This window comes from Trichophyton benhamiae (assembly GCF_000151125.1).
Source record: "Trichophyton benhamiae CBS 112371 chromosome Unknown contig01293.0, whole genome shotgun sequence".
In the NCBI taxonomy this organism is placed as follows: domain Eukaryota; kingdom Fungi; phylum Ascomycota; class Eurotiomycetes; order Onygenales; family Arthrodermataceae; genus Trichophyton; species Trichophyton benhamiae.
Window position 1 is genome coordinate 906,255 of NW_003315113.1, and position 24,179 is coordinate 930,433.

Below are 24,179 nucleotides of genomic sequence, written 5' to 3' on the forward strand. Positions count from 1 at the left end.
GCTTTCTTTTTTTTTTGGGCAGACTTTGAAGCTGCAGGCAAGAGCATGGATATTATACCCGTGGTTTCAGGACGGGAGGGTGCATAGCCAAAGGGCAGAGGGAGCAATGAGTACAGAGGCATTGCGGAACGATAACGGGAACGGTGAAATAGAACGGAATACAGGAGAACTCAGATCGAGGCACAAACAAAATATAAAGGTAAAAAAAAAGTATTCATTTTGCATATAGTTTTTTTCTTCATTTCCGTTTGTCGTTGAGGCACATTGATAAGCACACAAACAGAACGAGACTGGTAGAAATGTGGGCGAAAAACACAATAAGCTGACAGGCAAGAAGGAACAGGGAAGAGGAAGTAAAATTGCGCCATTATTTCTAAAGATGTAAGTAGTTAAAAGCATTGCTAAGGAGTGGCGGTGTGAAAAGAAGCTGGATGGGGATGTGAGTGACAATAGATTTATCGGCGGTTCCATGTCGAGTAGCTAAGTATAACAATGGTTAGCGAAGGGTTACTGACCGAATTTAATAAGGGATAACGGGGATTTGTACTAACCTCCAGATTCTGGCACGCATGTCTCCACTTCCAGTTGCGAATAGCTGGCCAGTTGGGCTCGGGGCAACAGAGATAACTATAAGTAGTAAATAGGTCAGTCATAATCTAGAGCACGAAACATGTTAGAGGAATGGCAGGAGGACATACCCGAGTTTTTGTGACCCTGAAGCATCATCTGAGCGTGGCCTGTAGCAGGATCCCAGAATTGAACACCTCTATCTTTCGAACCGCTCATCACCCAGTGACCGTCAGGTGTCAGACAGACACTAAGCACAAAGTCCTGTAAATAGATGGTTAGCCAGGAAAACACGTCCAAGATAATATGGCGATCGCTCCGGGGTTGGCATACCTTGTGTCCTTCGAAAGTGCGTACACACTTTCCTCCCTTTGGTCCTGTTCCGGGTACCATTCCTCTTGGGGGTGTGAGCTCCCACATCTTGATAGTCTTGTCCAAACTGCCGCTAACAAGGTCTCTGCCATTTGGTGCAAAAGCAACACTGTAAACACTGTCTCTATGGCCATCAGGGCTCTCAAGACGCTCAACAAGGTATCCAGTGGTGGTATCCCAGACACGGACGCTCTTATCAAGAGACCCAGCAGCCACATAGCGACCGTCTGGGGAGATGGCAACGGTGGTGACGCCGTCCTCGATGCTGAGGATGAGTTCCTGCTTGCCATCAACGATATCCCAGAGACGGACGGTCTTATCGCCACTTCCTGAGGCGATATAACGGCCATTTCGGGCAAAATCAAGGGAGTAGATATCTTGCTCGTGCCCAGAGAAGATGTTCTTGATTGTGCGGCTAGCAATATCCCAGACCTAGTGGAGACAGTTAGCCAAAGAAATTTGGTACAATTATATATTGTTAACAATGAAACAGAGGCGGAAAGCATGAGAACCTACCCTAATCTGCTTATCTTCAGCACCAGTAGCAAGGTATCTGCCATCAGGGCTGAAACAGACGCTTCGAATGTAGAGGTCACCGTCCTTATCAACGGAGTCATCCTGGAGAGTGCTAACTAGCAAGCCAGTGCTCACTTCGAAAATCTGTGCAGAGCGGTTACATCCAGTGGCTACGTGCTTACCATCGGCACTGAAGCGGACACAGCACACAACACTGTCGTGGATAAGGTTGTGAACCAGGTCGACATCCAGGACACGAGGAATGTCCGGATTAAAGACAGCGTACCAGTCGCTGCTTTCCTTCTTCTGGCTGGGTGGGAGCTTATCTGGGTCGAGCTCTGCAAGAGTATTACCAACAGTGCGGTAAGGGGGCCCTCCCTGTGGGTTTGCAGCGGTCTGGAGGGGCATCTGGGGGGATGGGCGAGCATCAGAGAAGGCCATCTGCTGGCTTTGCTGGGGGGTTGCAGGGCCGGCTGGAGCACGGGCATTACGGCCTTTTCCGGGACCTGGAGAGGCAGTAGGAGCTGGAGGACCAAATGCTAATTAGAAGAGTATGGTTAATACACAGTGTACATGTACGTCTGTGTACGACAAGGCATTTCTGGTGACATACCTGAGCCATTAACGGCAGAACCCTGCTGGTAACCGCCAAAGGCGCCTTGAGGAGGTTGTGGAGGTCCCTGGGCGTTGGGAGGATTCTGTAGTGAGTGTTGAGCGCCCTGTTGCTGGTCTTGCGGCGGAGGTGGGGGAGCAAGAGCTGGCGCACCGCCGCCCTGGTTAGCCATAATGCCTCCGAAGAGGTTGCTGGGGCCGTGTCCAAGGGCTGGAGGGGGTGCCTGGGAGGGGCCTCCGTGTGGTGGTGGACCGCCGACGTGAGATGGGGGAACGTGGATACCGCGAGATTCGAGCTCCATGCGTAGTGTGCGTATTTCAGCCTCGTAGCTAGTACAGCATGTTAGAGATAGCATTGTGCCGGTAGAAATAAAAAGAGGACGTACTCTTGTTTCATCTTGAGCTGAGCCTGCTCCAACTGGTAGACCTTTTGCCGGATCATCTCCATCTCCTGGAGCTGGCCGGTCACTACAAATGTCAGTCAGACTAGGTATTGTACATCGCAAAAACGGGAGGGGAATCATACGCTGATGTTCGAACTCGCCGGTGCTGCGCGACTGGTTATCGAACTCTTGTCGTAGCTGGTCGAGCAGCTCGGTCAGGCGCGTGTTTGGCGGCGCGGTGACCATGGCTCGATGAGACCCATACATGGCGGCGGTGCTGCTGTTTCGTGTATCTCGTGAAGCCGAAGCGTGGTTAATGGGAGAAGAAGGAAGCGAACAGCGCCCTGGGAAAGCGGGAACAAGAGCGTCAGCGTTGTACTTTTTGCAATATATATTAATTTATATAACCCAAACTGGTCGTTTTGTTATGGACCCGCACGGACTTTTTGGCGACAGGGGGATGAGGCTGAAGTCTGGCGCAACAAGAGACCAACAGGGCAAAGGGGAAAGCTAGGGGAGCTGTATATACCGGGAGAACAATCGCGTGTTCAGGCTTTGGGAGAACCTCGAGCCGAAGTCAGCGAGAGAAACGGGCGTGGTGGGTGTTGCTTTTTTGGTGATGCGATTGCGCCAAATTGAACGGTGACGGCGGCAACAACCGCAGCAGCCACAGCAAAAGGGTTGAAAAAGAAAGGCAAACGAAAGAGGAGGAGGAGAAGTAAAGGCGAACTCGGTCAGGATAGAGAGTTGAAGCCCAAGAGCTGCCGGCGTGGTGGGTGATCGCAGGGAGGTTGGCTTGAATTGGGCGAGTTTGAAGGTTGAAGGGAGAAGAAGTTGAAGAAGGATGAAGAGCGAGGAAGAAGAAAAGAAGAAAGTTTCCTAGTGGATGCTTGGGAGATGCTTCTGGGGTTTCAGGCCCAAAACCTCGCTCTGCTTCTCCTGACGTTTGCCTCGTCTTCTCCGTTCGCTTGTCCGAGCTGTTTTCTGCGTAGTTTTCGACGCTGAAGTCGCTGAGGTCGTCAGATTAGGCGTTGCTGCGTCTATTTATCCAGTTTCCTCGTCCCTTTCAGTCCATCTTATGCTCCTGTTCTGCCTGTTTTTGGAAGTGCCAAGACAGTTGTACATGCATAAATCATCGCTTAGATAACCAGCCACCCGGCTTAGTCATAGAGCACAGACCATGCTGAATAAGGAACTCAATTGGGACTAGCGGGGTTTTCTGTTTGTCTTACTAAGCAGTTCTTTATCTGATCCAGATGGGGTTGCTTTTTCGGGTTAGTCACTTTCTTTATTCGGCGCCCTTTTTCCCTCGCGATTTCAAATCCTCCCGTCGACTGCGACGTCGTCGATATCTGCGATCCTCAGATTCCTCCTCAACTTCCGTCCATCCCTCCTCTCCCTACCTGAGCTCAGGGCGACGCTCGCTGATACCTCGGCGCATTGCTTTTTCAGGCCAGCTTTTCGTCGACGCACCAGTCAACAAGCTCAAACTTCGAGAAACTTTTTTTTTTTTTAAGCTTGGCCTTAGTGACTATCTATCAATCAGATATCAGCAGCGCCCAATTGGTAACAGGCAAGCAGATACACACACGGCGCCCGCCATGGATATCGTTTTAGAAGTCTTCGATACACTCGTGTTCGACTACTTGTATGCCTGTGCGCTGCCTCTTTCTGCGCCGTCCAGTGATATCATCTCCAACGTTTTTAACGGCGTCAACTCGACCACTGCCTCAACCATCGCACAAGTCAACGGGATCGGCAATGGCTTTGTCTACACTCCTGCTACCAAGTATTTCTCTTTGGAGCCATTCGAGTATGCCTACCAGTCGTCTCTGCCTCGAGATAACGGCTTCCGTCAAGTCCTCAGTCTTTTCTTGATTACATGGTGAGTGTTCTCCAGTGTAGTTACTCTATGCCTCCCAATCAACTATGTATCTAATTTCAACCACAGGGTCTTTGGTTTAGTACTCTACTTCACTGTTGCCTCGCTTTCCTATGTTTTCGTTTTCGATAAAACCGCCTTCAACCATCCAAAGTACCTCAAGAACCAAATATCTCTTGAAATCGGCCAGGCCATGAGTTCAATGCCTGTCATGGCCCTCCTTACAGCTCCCATCTTTCTCACCGAGGTCAAGGGCTACTCCAAGATATACGACACCATTGAAGAGGCTCCCTTCCCCATGTACAATATCTTGCAGTTCCCGCTTTTCCTCCTTTTTACCGACTTCTGCATTTACTGGATTCACCGTGGCCTGCATCACCCTCTCGTCTACAAGAATATCCACAAACCACATCATAAATGGATCATGCCCACTCCCTATGCAAGCCACGCCTTCCACCCCTTAGATGGATGGAGCCAGGGCCTCCCATACCATATCTTCCCATTCATCTTTCCGCTCCAGAAGTTTGCCTATGTCCTGCTCTTCGTCGCTATCAATATTTGGACCGTCATGATCCACGATGGCGAATATGTGGCCAACAGTCCCATTATCAATGGTGCAGCATGCCACACCATGCACCATCTTTACTTCAATTACAATTACGGCCAGTTCACTACCCTCTGGGATAGACTAGGTAAAAGCTACCGTAAGCCCAATGACGAACTATTCCGTCGCGAGACCAAGATGGGACAAGCCGAATGGAATCGACAGGCTAAGGAGATGGAAAAGATGGTCAAAGAAGTCGAAGGCTGCGATGATCGCACGTACGAAGGCACTGAGGCCAAGAAGAACATTTGAGTTCGGACTCAACTGTCTCTGCCGTCTGCTTCTTCTCCATTCTATCCTTCTACCCGAACTGACTGCGTCTGCCGGTCAGATATCATAGTCAATTTTTTTTTTGGTCTACCGTTTCAATTTTGCATTTATTGGCTAATAACTAACGAGTAAATATGCCCCCACGCTCCCACGCTCCCACGCTTTGGGAGCTCTGCATATATGCTACTTTTCGTGCCCCCCCCCCCCCCCCCCCCCCATTGCACCCAGCCTACTTACGTTTCTAATTGTTGAATTTCCACGTCTATCAACTGATTTGTTGATATATCTGTCTTCTTTCAATGTCACCTTATTTTCACCCTGCACAAAGTACAAATCCCTATTTCTTATGCCCCCCACGTTACCCATGGCACAGAGACCACTGAAGAGTCTAGAAGAGAAATATTATAAATCGGTGGAGATTTTCGGTCAATAATTGTGATACTAATATTTCGCTTCCCAGGCTTTACTGGTCAGCTTTTGATAGAGTTGTCCAGACCTTAGTTAATATACACTCTTAGGTCTATAAAAACATTCAAAATTTAATTGACTAAAACTTAGTACATTGAGCTAGAACCTGAATATTAACACATAACCTGAACTCAAACATTGGAAGGATTGAAAATCAAGTGAAAGTGAACCAGAAAGAGAACATAAAGTACACATCAAGATACAGAGCATGGAAAGCAGCGGTTAGATAGGGGTATGAATGAGTGAGAAAAGGCCATGGTCTAGCCTAGTCAATCTCTGCAGTGTCGTGCATTTCTTCGACATCCATAGCCGGTTCCTCGAGTGTCTTGCTTTCCTCGGTTTTCTCGTCAATTCCCAGCGGTGGTGCAGGAGGAGCCATGGTTCCAAGAGCCGGAGCGGAGGTCATTGCCTCATCAATAAACGCTCTCTCAACTGCAACCTTGCGTCTAAAGACGTTCAACCATCTGCTTCCCCACTGCTGGATCATCACATTTTCAGGCTGGAGTGAGTCGTCCTCCGTCCGCTCCATCATGCCATCACTATAGCCACCAGCTACGGGGACTAGTGTATCTTCGATCAGCTGGAACATAGAAAGCATATCCGCCTTCTCTTTCTTGAGCGTTTCATCTAGAATGCTGAGCTGCGGTTCATATAGCGTTGGCTGAGTTCTGGCTGCCACAATCTGGCGCATTCGGTTTGTCACCTTCCGCATAGTGGCAGATATCATTTCGAAAATATGTGGTTTTGCCAACGTTGAACCCGCGGCGAGGTTGTCAACTAGGGCCCATTCGAGGACAGAGAGAGGAGTGAGAATGGTATAATTCAATAGCTTGTCGATGATGTTGATGCCGATTCCGGGTTGGTCGACCCAGTATTCCATGACTGAGTTGATTATTTGACGGCGTGCAGCATCAGACTTTGGACCGATGGCGAGAAGTCGGTCCTTGCAGCGCTCGATGCAGGAGAGGAAGTGTGAGAGAGATTTGGATCCCACGTAGCAAATGGAAGTCATATAGACGTCAGTAGAAGCAATAAGAGGATCAGTCAGCCCGTGAGTTTTGGCTTGTTCTTCGATTGAAGTAATGACAGCTTCGATTTCTTCATCTGACGACTTCTGGCGGATGAGTTTCATCAATTCTTGTCCCTCCTTTGAATACGGAGTTGCTATCCTTAAGTCAGCGCTTGTTTTCTTCCATCAGTTTCACAGTATTAAACTTAAACGTACTCTCCTGGGAAAATTTGAAGTCCGGCGTGTCCTTCTCTTTGCCTTCAGTGATTAGCTCATGGTAAGGCTCTGGAAGGGTTCCTTTTATTCTCTGTGCAAAGCTCAGTCGAATCTCCTTGTCTATGGCTCCAATGATAAATGCCTTCTTGGGGTGGACGTCTGGTAACTCAAGGTCGGCAACCCTGTAAAAACGTTATTAGCAGCTGGGTTTATTTATCTCTCTTTTGGCGACCTTACCATTCAGTCCACTTCCATGTGAAACCGAAGTTGCTCAGGTGGTGGGAGAACCAATCCAAGAATCTATAAGCAAGTGAAAGGTCCAGCTTATCAATATTTCGGTATACGAATCGAATTGCACGCCCCAAACTAGGAGCGACTGCGGCAGGAGCGATCTTGCAGGATTCCGTAAGCACTGAATGGTAATATACCAGTTTATGCTCCGGGAATGGCAACCGCAGGAGCTGAGAAAAGGCAGCGTCAACAGCAACATCTTCTGGTTTCCAGGTTGATTTCTGAGGAGATGGAGAGTCACGCAGTTGGTCTAAAGGAACAGCTCGTTTAACAAAGGTATCTGGTGCAAAGTAGCAGTCCACATCGATCAGGAATTTGGCCGTTGCATTTCGGTTGAAGTCAAGAACATTGATAGTGTCGACCAATGCGTCACGAACCAATGACGATGCAATATCGGATGTCGGAGGAACTGTATCAATGTCTTGATGAGTATAGACGGAGAAATAGATCTCAGGGAAAATAGCCCTAGGCCCAGTCTTGACCGGGTTAGGGACCGCAATTGTTGGAAAAGCATGCTTGGTAGCGGTCTTGGGAGTTTCTTCATTTTCCTTTTTCTCTTCCCCGTCCCCATCTTCCTTTGGCTCCTTTTGGGTGAGCGGTTCTTTCCATGGCCTCGGAATACAGGTAAGTTTCCACGACTGGGCAGCTTCGCCTTGCAGCTGTTTCTGAAGCAGGCCTAAGGAACTTAACCTGCCGCCTTCATCTTCGCCTTGTTTCTTAGGGAAAGGGTCGACAATTGCTTCAAGGGTATGGGGGGTTGAGGCAATGATATCCGTCTTTTCTAGTAGAGCGGAGGCTTGAGACTCGAATCCGGTGGCAGATGAGGCCATGACGTAAGGAATGGTGTAGAGAATGACGCTGACAAGCTCTAATCCAAGAGAATCTTCGGACGAGCCAGTCTGGAGGTCAACAGCACGCGAAAATAGCTCCTCCAGCACCGGGAATATACCATCGCCTTCGAACAGGCCCTGCAAACATCCCAGGAACCGCAGCATAAGCTTGGCATTTCGCCAATGGCCCTGTCCCACGTACAGAGCAGCTTGTTCTCCAATATTGGAGATAATTGGGGCAGTGGCTTCTGGTTTAAGGGTGTTAAGTACGAGGATAACCGCAGCGATAAAAGGTATTTTCAACGGTTGTTCGAGGATCCTATGATGGGCTGTTAGCTTAGTTCCGAGACCCATTGGAGTGCTGTACCACTTACATCTGCAGAACCAGGTCTTCAAAGGCCACCTTCATTGACTCATCCGAATAATTCTCTGCAATCATGCTCGCGATTTTGGGGATATCATCTTCGGGACGTCTCGAAGTCTAAAATTCCACAATGAAATGATGAATCCGTTAGATAAAGCCAGCCACATGCAAGGTTCCGAAGTCATTTGTCTAGCTTACTGGTTCTGCAACGTTCAATAGCTGTCTCCTAACGATCGCAGCAATTGGCTCTTCGTATCTTCTGCGCTGGTGTCGATACCGATCACCACCCTCATCATCTATATGTATGAGTTAGCAACACTTCCAACACAAAAAGGACCCGCACCTCGAAGATGCCAACAACAAACCTCTATATCTTCTCTTCCTACTATACCCTCCTCCATGTCCCTGTTTGCGCTGTTCATTTTCCACCATCGTGACTTCGCGCGTAGCTCCAAGAAGCTCTCTAGCTAGCTCTGCGCACCAGGGTTTTCTCCGTTTCTAAGCACCTCTCTTCTAAACGGAGCAGTCTAAAGCATTAATGCGTGATACGGAAGATAGTCAACACGATACCCTACTCAATTCTATCTCAGAGTGCGCGCAATCTCGACGGGGGAGCTCGGTGTTTGACGGGGAGCGAATTCGACACGTCCTGGGAAATAAGCCAACAGGGCACCAGAATGATTTAATAGCTCAAGATGAGCAACAGACCAGCACCTATGGTCTGGTAAATGGGCTGGATTCTCACGTCTGGCTCCTGTGAAGCTGGCAGTATCCCTTGTGAAGGGCGATAGGAGGGAACAAGTAATGATAGTGAATCAAACAAACTATTTACAGCAGAGGTGCAGGAAGTTAGGTCCCAGCAGGCTTTCGCTGCTACTTTTTTCCAGCAGTCACGTGGATGGCAATCTTCACATGGATGGATGGGATTCTATTTGTGTGGCCATCCATTCTACATAGACAGACAGGCATTGAACAGCAAAGAGAACACAAGAGCACAGTAGATGACACAGTAGATGATAAACGGGGACATCTCTGATGCTGGTGGTACAAGTAATGGCTACAGTCTTTGGTCTACGTATAATCACCTAGAAATGTGGAACTTAGTGTCATCGCCAGCAAGATGATTGCCCAACTGAATACATCCAAATTGTCATTCTCAGGTAGGTATGCTCGTATTCATATTCATGTCATATTCATATTTCTGTTCTCTATTGCATCACTGGTCGCTCCCACACGCCGTGTGTCGCCTGGGACTCCTCTCCATACATCAGCGCTCTATTGACTTCCTTCCACCTCCGCCGCCGTTGCATGTATCAATATCAAGTAAATGCCGTGCCACCCCATGACATTTGTAAATATGGCTATTCGTTCAGGAGGCCCGTCTTCGGTTGTCTCCTTGCTTGCCTTGGTGATACCCATGTCTGTATGGAAGAAAACGGAACATGAAGGAGGAGAAAGTATGAGAAGTAGGGAGTGGGGAAAGGAAAGGGCGTAAATAAAGACGAGAAGACAAAGAGAAGAGAAGAATCGTAAGAAGAAGAAATAGTAGTAGAAAATTCTCGCCTATCTCGCAGTGTGAAGGTTGGATCTGCTTGGCTGCGCGAGGGTATGAGCGTATCTCTCTAACTATCCCTATCCGTAATCCTATTTCCTAAGCCATGTCCCTATTCCCACTCCTACTCCCGCTCTCACACTTTGATCCGAGTCCGAACTGAAGCCAGTCGGGTGAGGGGTGGTCCCACGTCAATCAGAATGTCATGCCATGGTTGTGTCGGACCGAAGGCGAAGGAGTCTTGAGAGAGGACGGTGGGAAAAAATAAGAGGGAAAGAAAAGGGGAGTAAAAAAAAAAAAAAACCAGCAAGCAACACATGTGGAATAAAAGATAAAAAGAGCAAACCTGCATCCGTCCTCATAAGCAAATAAACATGAAAGAGAAGAAAGAAAAAAGGACATCAAGGGAAAAGAGGGAATCTGAAGTGCCGGAAAGAAGAAGAAATAGAAGAAAAAAGAAGGTAAAATCAAGTGGTATCATGCAAGCAAATCCTCCCCGCAAAGAGCAAGGACACGGGAGCAACACAGCACCGTAGCAACATAAGAAGACGTAGAAAAGGAAAGCCTCGTGTATGTAGATACAGAGGGAATCGACCTTGATGAGTGCAAGGGGGTAATATGTGTGCGTGGTATGTGTGCCTTTCCTTTCACCTGTAAGCTCTCGAGGTTATTCACAGAAACCATTTCCTCCTAATCCCACCTAGTTTTTTTTTGGACCTCTTTCTCCCCTATTCGCCTATTTTCATCTCTGTTCAATGGAGTCATGATTCATCAAGTGGTAATTGGTACGTGGTTGGTTTGGTACCCATCCGATCGTGTGTGGTGATGGCACCGAGGTGTGTGAGTGCGTGAGATATTTTTTTTTTTCGGGTTTTTTGTGGTTTTTGTGGTAATAGATGCATCGCGTCGTCATACCCCGGATCGAGACACAAGAAGGCCAGACCGGACCAGATCTAAGATATGTTGCTATGATATATGATGCTTAACGAATCCTCGAGCAATAGAAAGGGCTTAACAGTGGTGGGCGGATCGACGTGAAAACGCTGAGGGTGAGGAGAGAGGGGGGGAGGGGTTTTGGAAATGTGGGGAGGGGCATATCACGAAGTCGGACGAGATGGGAAATAGACTGATTTGGTGGGTTTGATAGACGGACCGACGGGAAATGGATCGTTCGTGAGCCCGTGCATAGAAAAACCACTTCAAGGACATGTATCATCGTTCAAGACGTTAAAGCCGGGATATGAGTGCCTGGATCAATCAAGGCGGGCCATCATATCCTCTTTCTTGAGAGGAGTAAAGTTGTCGATATCAAGACCCTGCGCAACAAGCTCTGCTCTGGCGTGTGGTGGAATGAGACGGTGGTTCATATTGGGAGCAATAGAGAGCTCTGCAATGGGAACAAGTCAGTAATGGAACCAATATAGAGCAAGGTAGCAAGCATTGAGACGTACCATGGCGGGTGAAGTTGAAAAGCTTGGGCATATCACGGGGAGGAGCATTTGGATGACGCGAGTCTGGAAGACGAACGTTTGGCTCACGGAGCTCATCAAAGAATGGATGGCAAAGAGCCTCAATGGAGGAAAGACGCTGGGTGGGAGTGTACTCGAGAAGAGCAGTGATCAAGTCAATTGCCTCGTGGGAGGCCTTGCGGAAGACCTGATAGGACGAACAAATCAGCATACACAGGTCGAAGAAAAGGGGTAAAAAAAAAAAAAAAAAAAAAAGAAAGTAAGGACGCCGGGATGGTACCTTGTTGAATGGGTGAGGCTTGATCTGGGGGAACTTGTGCTCCATGTAGTTGGGGTTCATGGTGCGGATCTGCTCGCGAGTGGGAGTTCCCAGAATCTTGATGATCTCAACCAGCTGGTCGATGCCAGACTCTCCCTGGAAAAGTGGCTGGCCGAGCATGAGTTCTCCCATGACGCATCCGGTGGACCAGACATCTGCACAGATATTAGCAAGACTTGTGTATTTATTTTATTTTATTTTGTTATTGTTCGGTGTTGGGGAGAGAGGTAAGGGACATACCGATCTTGGTGGTATAGTTGGTGGCACCGAATATCAGCTCAGGGGCGCGGTAGTAGCGGGAGCAGATGTAGGAGACGTTGGGCTCGTTGGCGACGAGGATCTTAGCACTGCCAAAGTCGCAGAGCTTGAGAATGCCGGTGCTGGGGTCAAGGAGGAGGTTCTGGGGTTTGATGTCACGGTGGCAGATGCCCTGGGAATGGATGTAGGCGAGAGAGCGGAACAACTGGTATGTGTACAGCTTCACCTCGAGGAGTGGCATGGTAGTCTTGAGCTTGTTGAAGTACCGCGAAGCACGGTAGACGGTCTCTGGGACGTATTCAAGCACCAAGTTGAGGTAGACCTCGTCCTTCTATTTAAAGAGAAAAAAGTCGTCGGGTCAGCAAAGAGGCTCAATGTCGTCGTAGTTGTTGTTGTCGTCGACGTCGTCAGTCGTCAACAACAACACCTTCTCCCACTTTCCACTTCTCCCACTTCACCAGACACACACGCACGCACAAGACACGACCACAATGCAAGAAACGACGGAGAAACGACTTACTCTATCACCGTTGGAGTAGTAAAACGCCTTGAGCTCGACAATGTTTGGGTGACGGACTATGCGCATGATCTGGAGCTCACGATTCTAACACGCAAAAGAAGAAAAGGTCAGCTTTTTACGGCCCTGTATTTTGGACGCCAAATTACTCTTGCTGCCATGGCTCACTCACCTTGAAGCGTTTGTCCTGAAGGACGCGTTTGATGGCAGCATCTTCGCCTCCGGGAGACAGCTTGGTCTGGAAGACAATGCCAAAGGAGCCATTGCCCACGATCTTGCACTGGGTGTACTGCATATCACGAGTCTCGCCAGTAACGCCGTCCTGGACCTTCTCGCGGATCACCTCTGCAGACCAGTCAGTCAGTCAGTCATTCGAGCCAGCCGCCAGCTCCTGCGAGTCCAACCGGGGAGCTCTCTGGCCGGGGAGGAGATATCGCTGTCAAGGGCGAAGTGAGGGAGGGTTTCGAGGTGGGAGGGGTAAAGGGCAGCGAAGGGAGAGCAAGCGACTTACCACCCATACGCAGGCTGGAAAACATCCCAGGCCTATTCTGTGACATGTTGTCTTGCAAAAAGCCAACACGGAAGAGCTGGCCGGTTTTATCGAGCTGTTTGACAGCGGGAAGTTCCTTTTTTTTTGGTCCTTTCTTTCTCGACGAAACGAGGCGCTCTGGCGTGGGAGTTGAGGAAACGGGGGAACCTGGGATAACTATCGCGTGGTACTGCGAAATTGAGGAGTTTCGAGAGGTCTGCTGGGAGGAAGAGAAGAAAGGGCACCACCACAACAAAGATTAGCGAGACCAGGCCGAAGCAAGGAAAAGAAAAGAAAGAGAGAGAGAGAGCCTTTTTTTTTCGGCTGGGCAACGATCTCAACGGTCCCTTTCCCGTGTGTCTGCTAAGTACCTTGTTCTTACTGGCCTTGGGGAGGCTCTCGATCGTCTTGCGGTACGGTCGAGGGAGGGCAGAAGCAGAAGAAGAAGAAGAAGCAGGAGATGGAGGTGGGCGAGAGAAAAGAAAGAAAAGAGAGGGAGGAAGAGGGAGGGAGGGAAGAAATAAATACACAGAGGAAGAGGAAGTGAAGAGGGCAGGCCAGGTGAATAAATAAGCAGTTTTTGTTATGGTAATGTAAGGGAAAGGGGAGGGAATGGAGGGAGAGGAACACAAGGCGGGCGTGCTGCGTGCAGGAAAAGAGGAGGAGGGCAGAGGACGACGACAGGCGGGCGGCGGGGATTTTTTTTTTCTTGGGGGGGGAAGAAGCAAAGCAGGCAGGCAGGCAGGCAGGAGGGAGGGAGGGAGGAAGACAAGACGGGCGGGTTTTTCCCTTAGGCTAGTTAGGTTAGGTAGAGAGAGGGAGAGGGAGAGGGAGAGGGAGAGGGAGAGGGAGAGGGAGAGGGCAGCAGAGGGCAGCAGCAGAGGGCAGAGGCACAGCGGCAGCGGCAGCAGAGAGTTTCCTGGCAGGCTCCACCAAGCTTAAGATGAAGCAGGCAGACACAGATGGACAGCAGGTGGACAGCAGACAGACAGACAGCAGACACAGAGAGCGGACGGAAAGGGTGCAGCAGACAGAAAAGGATGAGCTGCAGCAAAGAACAGGCAGGCAGAGGAGAAAGGGGAGACCTACAGTGAAGGAGGAGGGCCGGTGAGTGGGTGAGCTCTGTGGACGGGCGGTACAGCTGAGGACGATGCTGACGATGGGACAGACGAACGACGGCCGAAGACGGCAGACGAAGATGATGCAGTGACGGCAGAGAAAAGAGACGGACGATGGACGGATATAGAAGACGACGAAGAAGCTGAAGGTCGAAGCTTGCCAGGTCTCTCTCTCCCTCTCTCACTCTCTCTCTCTCTCTGTCTCTCCCAAGAAGAACTGCTCAACCCGGCAAGCTTATTTAACTACTCAGACTAGTTATTTTAACCTTGCGCCCAACAAGACGCTCGTGTGGTAAGAGAGATTGAAGCAGAAAGCAGGGGAGACAGCAGACGGACGGCGGAGACAAGACGAAGATGCAAGACGAAGAAGAAGAAGAAGAAGAAGAAGAAGAAGAAAAGAAGGGGGAAAGGGAGCTGGTTAAGAAGAAGAAGGGGGAAAAAGTGACCGTCTCTCCCACCCCCATCCATCGCCAGTCAGTCTCCCTACTAACTACTTATTATTTACTTTGCTGCTTGCTCGACCTACTTTTTTTAAAAAGTACTCCGTAGGCTTGCTCGCAAAAGCAAGCCCGCGTGCCAGACAGACGCCAGGCAGAGCTGCCACCAGGCGTCGGAGGGCGGAGGAGACGATGCAGCTCCCTCCCCGATCAACCCATCATCCATCATCCATGTCTACGGGAAGCCCTACGGGTTCTATCTGCAACTTGCCATCGTCTTCGTCCTGCGTCTCAGCAGTCCCCTGGTTTCTGGTTTTCAGGGCAGGCAGTTACCGCGTGCTCTAGCTACATTGTCCGTTCCCCTTAATCATGCATCTCCATCACTCTCCCGTCCCTCAGCTTTGTCGCTTTTCCAATTTACAAGGAGAAGAGCAAAAGAAAAGGGAGAAGAAGCAGTCACGAGAGAAGCTTGAGGAATGGAGATCCTGGGCTGTGGTTGTAGTGGAAATAAACGATGAAGTATAACCCAGGAGGTTTCTTTCCGTTATCCAGCTTCTCCCTCTTCTCTCTTAATAGTGTACCTCCTCTTCTTCTTCTTCTTCTTCTTCTTCTTCTTTTTTTTTCCTGCTTCGGGTTCGGCTTCATCGTCTCCTTGCTAACTAACTACCTAATGGGGGGTGATCCTGCACTTAGGTTGCGGCCATAGGGACAGGGGGGAAAGATAAGAAGATGAAAGAGGGAGTCAAAAAAAAAAAAGCAGGACAACCGACCCTTTGGCCCAGGGCATGGATGGCATGGATGGTCAATTGGCCTTGAGAACCCCCGTCTCTCACTCTCACTCACTCCCTCCTCTCCCTGTCCATCGTCATCGTCATCGTCCCATCTCGCGCCACGATAGAGATAGAACGACACAAAAAAAGTAAAACAAAAAGAAACGAATAGCCGAAAAAGAAAGAAGGATGAGGATGAAAGATTGGCCATCTCATCGTCATCGTCATCTCCTTCACCTTCTTCCTTTCTCCGACCATCTCGACTCTTTGAACTACCTGGTTTCAAAGAGTATATCGTGTGCTGGGACTGCATATTGTCGGGTGACCAATTGCAATTTTCACCTGGACCAAGGATAAGCTGTCGGAAGTCACAGGATCGCGTATCCACCGGGGGTTTAAGTTAGTTAGTTTAGCTGGTGGGCGTGCTTGTTCTTCTTTTCTTCTTGTACCAGGGCCCCGTACTCCGTACTCGACTGCGTACTATAGTTGAAGGTACAATCAACACCGCCTGATAGACCTTCTTCTTCCTCTTCTTCTTCCTCTCTCTTGCCTCCTCCTTCTGTGGCCACTCTTTTGCCTGCGCTCAACGGCCAAACAAGCGGTCGTCAACTCCGGAGTCGATGCCTGTCTGTCTGGCTGGCTGGCCGGTTCCCTGTTTGCTTGCAGGTGCAGAGCTCCCATCCCCTTGTCCAGTGCTGCTCGCCCGTATTATTAATACACAGCATGTCCACCGACAGCCGATTTAGTGCTCGCTTGGCCGGCCAGGAGATGAAGTCATAAGTTTCCCCTTATCTCTCTCTTGCCTTCAATCCTCCCTTCTTGTCTCCCTCCCTTTCCAGCTCCTTTCCAAGATAGACAGACATCTGCACTCCTCTCTCTTCTCCCTCCTCTCTCTCCTCTCTCCTCTCTCTCGCTCTCTCAGCCCTAACCAACGGCTCTCAACTGGAACTCCCGCTGTCTTTCTCTCTCTCTATCGGTTGTTGGTGATGACACATTTATTAGTCATCAATTCACGTGAAAGGGGGGGTTGTCACTGCGTTTAAAACTGTTCGACTTTTTTGAGCTTACACGGGGCGGGACAGCGTAAAAGGGGCCAGGATCAGCTCTCTGTACGGCCTCCCAGGGTTGGATAGGACAGGAACAGTCAGTCGTCATGGGAGCATGGACTCGGCTCCCTGCATTGCTTTCCCATCAACGTAGAGATTGATTGATTTCTCCCTGGGCCTACGAGCTTTGTTTGTTGCAACAGACGCCGCCTCTTTGAGGCTGAAATTAGATTCGCCAAAGAGCAACCACCCAACCCCGAGATTAACCTATAAACTTATCAGTCGGGCCTCAGGGGTTAGCTACTCTTTACGATACAATAATGTTCTGTTTTCATACGCAGTATTCTTAAGTATATGCAAGCTTAACTGTGATTTCTGCGGTTGGGGTGAGCATAATAAGTTGGGCTTCTAGAGCAGCTGGTATAGTTGGTCCTACCCTATCACACTACCTATTATTATTAACACCCAGGATCTTAACGACCTTGTGCAACAGCCACACTATCCATTCTACATATTTCTCTCCTTGCTTGATATAGATCCAATCGCTCCACTAACTAATTTTACTGCATAAAAACTTAACTAGCCAGCAAAGTAGAACATAATTTCGAGGAATAATGCAAAGCACAGCCGCTGCTACATGCACTCTCAAATACTACGTGCCAAATCAGGCTAGGATTGTGCGTCTTTGTCTCCGAGTAGCCGAGCTGTTCTGCGAGAACGTGCAAGGATTAGCTATCTGTTGAGCTGATTGCTCTCCCCGTTTTGCCGCCTGCTTTCTGTCCTCTCAACGGCTTTGATCTGCGCCTATAGTTGGAACAACTTAGCTTCGTGGTCGAGATATTGAAAGTCTAAACATACATAGCTACCTTCTTCACTTACAAAGGAGATAAAACTGCTTACTCGCCCTCGTCTTTTACATCGAGAGAAACATCTACATGCAGTCCTCCCCGGTACGGGAACAAGGCTAGGAGGAGCTCCGAGGCCAAGCCAGGAGTTACGGAGGGTCTTTCACCCTGCCTAGTCTATATACTCTGATAATGCTGTGACTTTTCCACCACCCCTCTTTTTTTTTTTTTTTTTTTTTTTTTGGTTTCCTTTCCTCGGTGTCCCAGTGTAAGTCACGATGGGCTGGTGATGCCGGAAAGGGGGAGCGGGAAAATGGGAAACCCATGACGTGCATATATCCGCCTCGATATAACCTGTACAGCGGTTATGTGGATGCACCCTGGGATCATATACATACATCAGTAAAATCTGCCTTTTCGAGGCCAGGTCCCAAGGCTGGCTGTGCTATTTGAACGGCCCGCCAGGACCCTCTTCCTGCTCAACCGTCCCTCGCTCTCCCTCCCCGCCCCGGATAACCCCTGTATCCACGTCTGTGCCATCCTATACGGCGCAGTCACCACATCAGCTAAGTAAGTATGACTTCACCGTATACCATGCAACAGGCCATTTACGAGGCCAAGGGGTGTGTAACAAGGGCGTTGCATGTCCGTGCCTCTCGAAGGCCGTTAGCTAGTTGTTGCCCAGGCCGTGTAACTCCTTAAGCAGTTATCGTTCTTACGCTTTCCCATCACCAAACCGCTGCACACCCATCCACCGGTCCTACTCTACACTTGGCCAACCCAAAAACTGCCCACAACGATACAGTTATATATTAGAAACATACCCTGACACATACAGGATAAGAGCTAATTAACGACGGGCCCAACTATGGCTAAGCTCCCCTGTCCCAAGTTAGCAGGCTACCAGCTTTGCACGAGTCAGGGCCTCCACCGTGTTTCAGGAACACACAAACCAAGAACAGCCGGGATAGCTTCAGCTGGAGCATCGATCTTAGCATCAACGTGCGTTAATATACCTAGGTTGACTATCTCGGATTACATAGATCACCTTCTACAGCAGCCTCGGATCTTCCATCCTTTTCCTCTTTCTTCTTTTATTGGTAAACTAGTTAGCCTACATCACCCCTCAAAGTTATCCTCTAGCAAAAACAGCCGTCTCCCGGGGATAAATGGCGTATACTTATGTACGTATGTAGTTACTCAAAACTCGAGTGGATAGGCATTAGTTACTGATGTGCTGCACATCGACATCGACATCGACATCATCATCGACATATATACTTCCCACGAAGAGACGGGGACGAGCCCCTTGGCCACCAAAAGATGCTCACATGTGTGTATTGCCACGCCAGCTGCACGCACTCCCAGCCAGCGCCCCCAAAAGAGCTCCCTGGACATCATACGAGATCGAAGCGGCGTCTTTCCACTCGCAGCCTCTCTCATGCTCAACCACTGAAACAAACGACCAGATGATGATATCATTCTTTGCTCCCCCTAGCCCAGCCTTACAACACCGCAAGGTCATTGGTTGCATGGTGCTCCTCTTTGCTCTCTCTGCTCTCTTCTCTCTCTCTCTTTTCTTTCTTTTTTTCTTTTGCTGTTGAACCAACAAACCATTATCGATTGATTATGTACCCCTTCCAACCAGCCATGAAGCTTCCTTGTGCCTGTCTGTCGGGTTGATACGATCCTCTCTTGAGCTCCGAGCCCATCGGCTTCTTACGCCACTCGAGGTTACTCCTGCAGCAAAGGCCCGCGTGTGTGGCCACTGACCCGGCCTGACCTGGACCAAACTACTGCACGCCTGCACACGCCTGCAACTCGCCTGCACTGCACAGGTACAGACACTAAAAGAGAACAGGCACAAGTGGAGCACAGCAAGCGAGGGAAAAAAGAAGAAGAGAAGGACAGCACCTATTATCGATCGATATTATGGTTAATGTTTTCTTCTCTTTCGCCCACCGATCTCTGCCGGGAGGAATTATTAATAGCTCACAGCGGTCTCGACTCGCCCTTTTTTTTTTTTTGCTGTCCTGAGCGACGTTGCTTGGATTCTTTTCCCGTCTTCGCTTCGGTTTCTCAGGCGGCTGGCTTTGTCCAGATGATCGATTTAAACACTCTGGGCAACTAGCCGGGATTCCTGAGCTATGGATACAAACCATGCATAACGCATTTCTCGGGCTAAACACACCAACCTAGCGCGGATGCTACAGGTCAAGACACATCCTTACATACGCCGACACCTTAAGATATGGAGACTTTTTCCTGTCCACTTTGCTTGCTGTGCTCCATTCTGTACCTTCTCGTGACATGGTAGGACGGGGTTTGTTCCGTTCTTGACCGGGCTCGTAACGCCGAATCGGACGAACAGAGGTTGGGACGGGCCACCTTTCGAGAAGCCCGCTGACCTGCTCGAGCATAAACAACCATGCATCGCACGGCTAATATATTGAATTCCGTTCAGCAATTGCGTCCTTCTTGACTCCCGAAAACCTCTCGAGGAACAGTACGTACGGAATCTGACTAAATTAACCATATTATTATTTAGGCTTGGTCTCTCCAGCTACATAAGTATATAGAGAGAGCGAAAAGTCAATTCCGTCCCTGTCACCTTACATTTCCTTTCTCTCGTTCTCCTCTTTTCATTCTCCCTTGTTGGCTCGCGCTGCTTTGCTTTTTTGTCAGCCATGGTCGTGCTCCATGACCACGAGCTAGGTTCCATGGGTCGTCGAAGGAACTACAAGGAGGAGAAACGAGCAGTTTTGTTCACGCAGGACCCTCTCCTGTGTCACCGATGGCCGATAGAGAAGCAAGATAAAAAATAAAAAAAAAAAATAAAAAAAAAAAAACAACGAAAGGAGGAAAATGGCAAGGCTTTCGGGGGATAAAAAAGATGTTGATAAGAGTGGGATTCGAACCCACGAGAGGTTTCCCCCAGCAGAGCTTAAATCTGCCGCCTTAAACCACTCGGCCATCTTACCAGAATATTAAGTTGTTACCCACCGTAAACCGGCATATAGCAGCCTAGCCGCCTTTTGCTTACTCCCGTCTCAGCCTCCTCATGTGATGGCCCCAACCTTAATAACAATAGTAGTTGTAGTAAATAATAACTCCAGGCTAGCGCTCTTTAAACAGGTTACATCATAGACGGACAGGACGGTAAACAAGTCGTACCTTTTCCCTCCAGATGCACGGCATACGGCCAAGCTGCGAAGATGATGCAATGCAAATCCATCTTGATTGATCAAGGGAATACATTATTATGTAGGTGGTGTCAGATGATCTCATCGAGCTGTCAGTAAACTTCCCTGTTCCCTGTAGGCCCCCATGCAATAGTTTGGGCTTGATATAGGGGTGCATTCATGCACGGTGATGGTAATTGATAGGTGAGCTGGTTTTTTTCTTCTCGCTGTGATGGACCAACTCGATAGACGCTGCTCCTTACCCTTTAATTCCTTGCTATTGTTGTTATTTCTCTGCTCTGTATTGTTTGCAGTGCGTCTAATTACCTTAAAGTATCCCGTGGCTGTGGACATGCAATGCCAACGTCAGTGGAGGGCGCAATGTATTTACTCTGCTCTGTTCCTCTCTTCGAAAGCCACGTACAGTTGCATGGCCACGTAGTTGCAGGTTGTTGCGTGTAAATCGCAGACACGACGGAGTATGCTGTTAGAATTTTCAAGCCTCGCTCTTTTTGGCTGCAGTATTGGTAGGACTTTGCATATATCAACCGTCAGCTGAACTCTTATGCTTAAAGGGTATAGCTGTTTTGGATAACTAGTGTTAAAATCATAGTTGAAGGTGGTTGATTAATTTGGAACCATGGAAATATACCAATTGAAGGTCGGACAACAGGCCTCCGCCAACTAGGCTAGCTACAAAGCTAGTGGGGATTCAAGTTTTATCACAATCTATTACAGTCGAATCTCAATCTACTCATTGACGCTTCAAGCGGTGGGAACGGAACGGGCTGAGCAAAAATCAAGTCATGTTATTTTACATTCCTTCCTTCTAAGTTTTGCAGGCAAAGACTAACCCAAAGGAAAGATAAGAAATATAAGGTAGAACAACAAACACAGCCTAAACAATAATCCTATCCTCCCATCTGGTCTGAATCTCATGTCCCATAATCTGTCCACAGAACACAAACAGAAAGGTAGTGTGAGTACAGGAAAATCATGACATGACACTTTGGGAAAAATAAAACAAAAGTTACCATTAAAAACAGTAACGAAGGGTGAAAGTGGGTGTGTTAAGACAGGAGAGTAATGAATAGAAAGTAAAAGGGGGAGGAAGGCTCTATACAAGATGAAGTTCCGTACACCTAATACAACTTCCTGGACGTTTATGCATGGGAATAGAAGAAATGGGGCTTTTGGGAGTCCATAGAGACGGGAACAACCTGACTGTTGAGGCCTCATGGTGATCATGACCACAGGCAATTAAAGCTGCCCACGATGCGGATATTATAGAGTGTGCGGGATATATGGTCGTGAATGGCTGGCTGGTTGAATGTAGTCTTCAGGGGTCAAGAGTAGGAGGAGAGCAAAGACGAGAAGTGATAGACAGAGGTTTTTCCCCCGACTACTAATTTAGAAGGGCGGAGAGACGCTAGCCAGCTCTCCAGATTCTTGCTGTTCCATCAGCTCTTCAGAAGCCATCTCGAAGGAGACAGCAAGACCAAGCTTGGCAGTTTGCTACATGGGAGAATTAGTCAATTGCCCGAAGAGTTAGTTGCTTGTCAATGTGAAGCTATATCACTTACCTTGACCTGGTCTATTTCACCAGCAAAGGTGAGAGAAATTGGCATGGCAACTCTCTTCTCCAGCAGACAGCTTACTTTTCCGTCACTATCAACCTGAGCTCTGAACGTAGACGCCCTGAACTCATACTTGGCTCCAACAGCGGTAGTTCCCTCTCGCTGAAGACTGCCTCCCATCATGGGGTTGCCGCTTGGCGCAAATTGAAGGTTCATATCGACACCAGCTTCAACTTTGTCGGAGAGTTTCTTCCAGAACGACGCATTGATGGTTCCCTGTGCCTGTAGCTGGGCACTGGCAATCCAGTCATCTGCCTTGTATCGTGCACAGTATGAAAGAGCAGTCTCTGGCTTAGCACCGAGTCCAGCGCGCTGCCACATAGCCTCGAGTCCCAGGGCCAACCCAGGAGTGATAGACTGTAGGTAGCTTCCGATGAAAATACCGGTGAGCCCCCCTTCTAGAATCGATGGGTTGAAAGCCTTAAGCGACGCCGAGAAATCAGATCCGGTGTAATCGTTATCGAGCTGAATGAGGCCCTGCGCAGAACCAGGCATTATCTGAACGTTGGCTTTGCTGATCAAGGATGGGCTCCAGCGATAGTTTGCAACGGCAGCCAGGGCCCCGTCACTGCCAATGTTTCCTTGCATAAGCACCTACGGAAAGACACCAGGTCAGCCTAACTCCTAGCTCAATTTTAAGATACCCAGACCGGCTTCTCAACAAATGCTACTGTTCAACTTACATCTGAAGTTCCAAACATAGTAGACAACGCATATGGAGGAAGGTTGCCTTGAGAGCCCATGGTAAACGCATGAGAGATTCGGAAAAGAGGCGAGACTCCGAAGACTTTGGTCAAATCGGCACGAAGGCCTGTGAACATGAAATTGGAGAGCAAGACATCCTTCTGGACTTCTCGAGAAACCATCTCAACAGTGCCGGGATTCGACAGCCCTAGGTCTGCTCTCCGCCGTGCAAACGCATCGTATGAATCTTTTAGAACTCCCGCGGCAGGATTATCCGTCAAAAACGAAAGAGCAGAGCTGAAGTCGGCCATGATGACAGGATATTAGGATAAGCAAGTGATGGAATGCGCAGTATGAAGAGTGAAAGAAGGGCGTCGTTCTCAGATCAAAAGCAAAATTAACACACAGCCCTGAACGAGGGACGTCCGCCACCGCCTGTCGGACTGTCGAATGGCAATTGGCAATCGTGCTCCGTTGCTAAAGCTCGCTCAGCGTCAACAGCGTTTTCTTGAAGATGAAGAAAAATGAGGTTTTTGGTCTTGAAACTTCTTTTTTCCGCAAAATCCAAAAGGCCTTCCAATGCCAAGCCCTCGACGCGCGCTAGCTTCTTTAGGCCTCCATCGTCGACCGACTGCCTTCTGCTTGCTCGGCTTCAACCTCCGACTTCGCCAGTGTTGATGCTGGTATCTCTCTACGAAGATACGACTTGGAACAGCCCTAGAAGCTGGTAGTCTGGCGGAGGAAGCCTATCTTTTTCCCCTTTGCATGTTTTCAATACCATCATTCTTCTTTACACTCTACTTCGGTTCCCCACATGTTTCTTTAGTGGCCCGCCTTGCAGGGAGCTCCTCTTTCTGATATCAACACTCGTAAAAGACAGGTAGAGTCTTGAAATACTTGAATTTGGCTTCTAAGAGCTATATATACTAAATAGCCGTGTGTACGCTGCCATGGATACCCTAATGTATGTTTTCCGACCCTGGCCACGTTTATATATTGATACCTACGGTATAAATGTGGCTAGACAATGCGTTGAGAGGTATAGGGACTCACCTCATCACATAGAACTGCCGATGTTGTGGCGACAGCGCCTCGATTTCGGCGGAAGTCGTCGACCTTTGTCGATGCTATCCATGATATGCCGGAAATGCCAGCCCTGGCACCAGCTCAACTTTATAGTACTGAATCCGGGCGGCTCTTCCATTCTGGACGGATTGTCATTATCACAGTTGGTTTACCAGCCCGGGGAAAGACGTCAGTGAACTTTTTATCATTTCTCATTGCTATTAGCTGTGCTGAAAATATTTTGCTTCTAGGCACATATCTGTGGCCCTTGCTCGGTATCTTAGGTGGTATGCATACACAGCCCTGTCTATTCAGGTCTTTTGTCTTCTAACATCTAGACAGGCTTGGTGTTAAAACTCGCATATTT

General features: G+C 48.8%; 7 protein-coding genes and 1 non-coding gene across 8 annotated transcripts; 2 read left to right on the plus strand and 6 right to left on the minus strand.

Annotated features, from left to right (window-relative positions):
- Window positions 1–520: 520 nt before the first annotated feature.
- ARB_04288 (vegetative incompatibility WD repeat protein, putative) lies at window positions 521–2,515 on the minus strand (the record flags this gene model as incomplete). Its single annotated transcript, XM_003017362.1, has 5 exons — window positions 521–627; window positions 699–1,371; window positions 1,456–1,994; window positions 2,069–2,397; window positions 2,454–2,515. 5 exons carry the CDS (start codon window positions 2,513–2,515, stop codon window positions 521–523), a joined length of 1,710 nt encoding a protein of 569 aa, XP_003017408.1.
- A 1,536-nt stretch (window positions 2,516–4,051) lies between these two features.
- On the plus strand, window positions 4,052–5,188 carry ARB_04289 (sterol delta 5,6-desaturase, putative; the record flags this gene model as incomplete). Its single annotated transcript, XM_003017363.1, has 2 exons — window positions 4,052–4,335; window positions 4,402–5,188. 2 exons carry the CDS (start codon window positions 4,052–4,054, stop codon window positions 5,186–5,188), a joined length of 1,071 nt encoding a protein of 356 aa, XP_003017409.1.
- A 751-nt stretch (window positions 5,189–5,939) lies between these two features.
- ARB_04290 (uncharacterized protein) lies at window positions 5,940–8,816 on the minus strand (the record flags this gene model as incomplete). Its single annotated transcript, XM_003017364.1, has 6 exons — window positions 5,940–6,838; window positions 6,900–7,081; window positions 7,137–8,339; window positions 8,395–8,501; window positions 8,583–8,680; window positions 8,750–8,816. The coding sequence occupies 6 exons, from the start codon at window positions 8,814–8,816 to the stop codon at window positions 5,940–5,942; spliced, it is 2,556 nt and encodes an 851-aa protein (XP_003017410.1).
- A 2,373-nt stretch (window positions 8,817–11,189) lies between these two features.
- ARB_04291 (uncharacterized protein) lies at window positions 11,190–13,035 on the minus strand (the record flags this gene model as incomplete). Its single annotated transcript, XM_003017365.1, has 6 exons — window positions 11,190–11,323; window positions 11,388–11,879; window positions 11,965–12,313; window positions 12,503–12,571; window positions 12,672–12,844; window positions 13,011–13,035. 6 exons carry the CDS (start codon window positions 13,033–13,035, stop codon window positions 11,190–11,192), a joined length of 1,242 nt encoding a protein of 413 aa, XP_003017411.1.
- Window positions 13,036–13,971: 936 nt separating this feature from the next.
- On the plus strand, window positions 13,972–15,056 carry ARB_04292 (uncharacterized protein; the record flags this gene model as incomplete). The annotated part of the gene is made up of 4 exons (XM_003017366.1): window positions 13,972–14,089; window positions 14,170–14,375; window positions 14,465–14,619; window positions 14,696–15,056. 4 exons carry the CDS (start codon window positions 13,972–13,974, stop codon window positions 15,054–15,056), a joined length of 840 nt encoding a protein of 279 aa, XP_003017412.1.
- Window positions 15,057–15,127: 71 nt separating this feature from the next.
- On the minus strand, window positions 15,128–15,666 carry ARB_04293 (uncharacterized protein; the record flags this gene model as incomplete). Its single annotated transcript, XM_003017367.1, has 2 exons — window positions 15,128–15,238; window positions 15,427–15,666. 2 exons carry the CDS (start codon window positions 15,664–15,666, stop codon window positions 15,128–15,130), a joined length of 351 nt encoding a protein of 116 aa, XP_003017413.1.
- Window positions 15,667–20,138: 4,472 nt separating this feature from the next.
- ARB_04294 lies at window positions 20,139–20,225 on the minus strand. The gene has a single exon. It is a non-coding gene; the product is annotated as a tRNA-Leu (tRNA).
- Window positions 20,226–21,836: 1,611 nt separating this feature from the next.
- ARB_04295 (uncharacterized protein) lies at window positions 21,837–23,058 on the minus strand (the record flags this gene model as incomplete). The annotated part of the gene is made up of 3 exons (XM_003017368.1): window positions 21,837–21,941; window positions 22,010–22,657; window positions 22,747–23,058. The coding sequence occupies 3 exons, from the start codon at window positions 23,056–23,058 to the stop codon at window positions 21,837–21,839; spliced, it is 1,065 nt and encodes a 354-aa protein (XP_003017414.1).
- Between the last annotated feature and the right edge of the window lie 1,121 nt (window positions 23,059–24,179).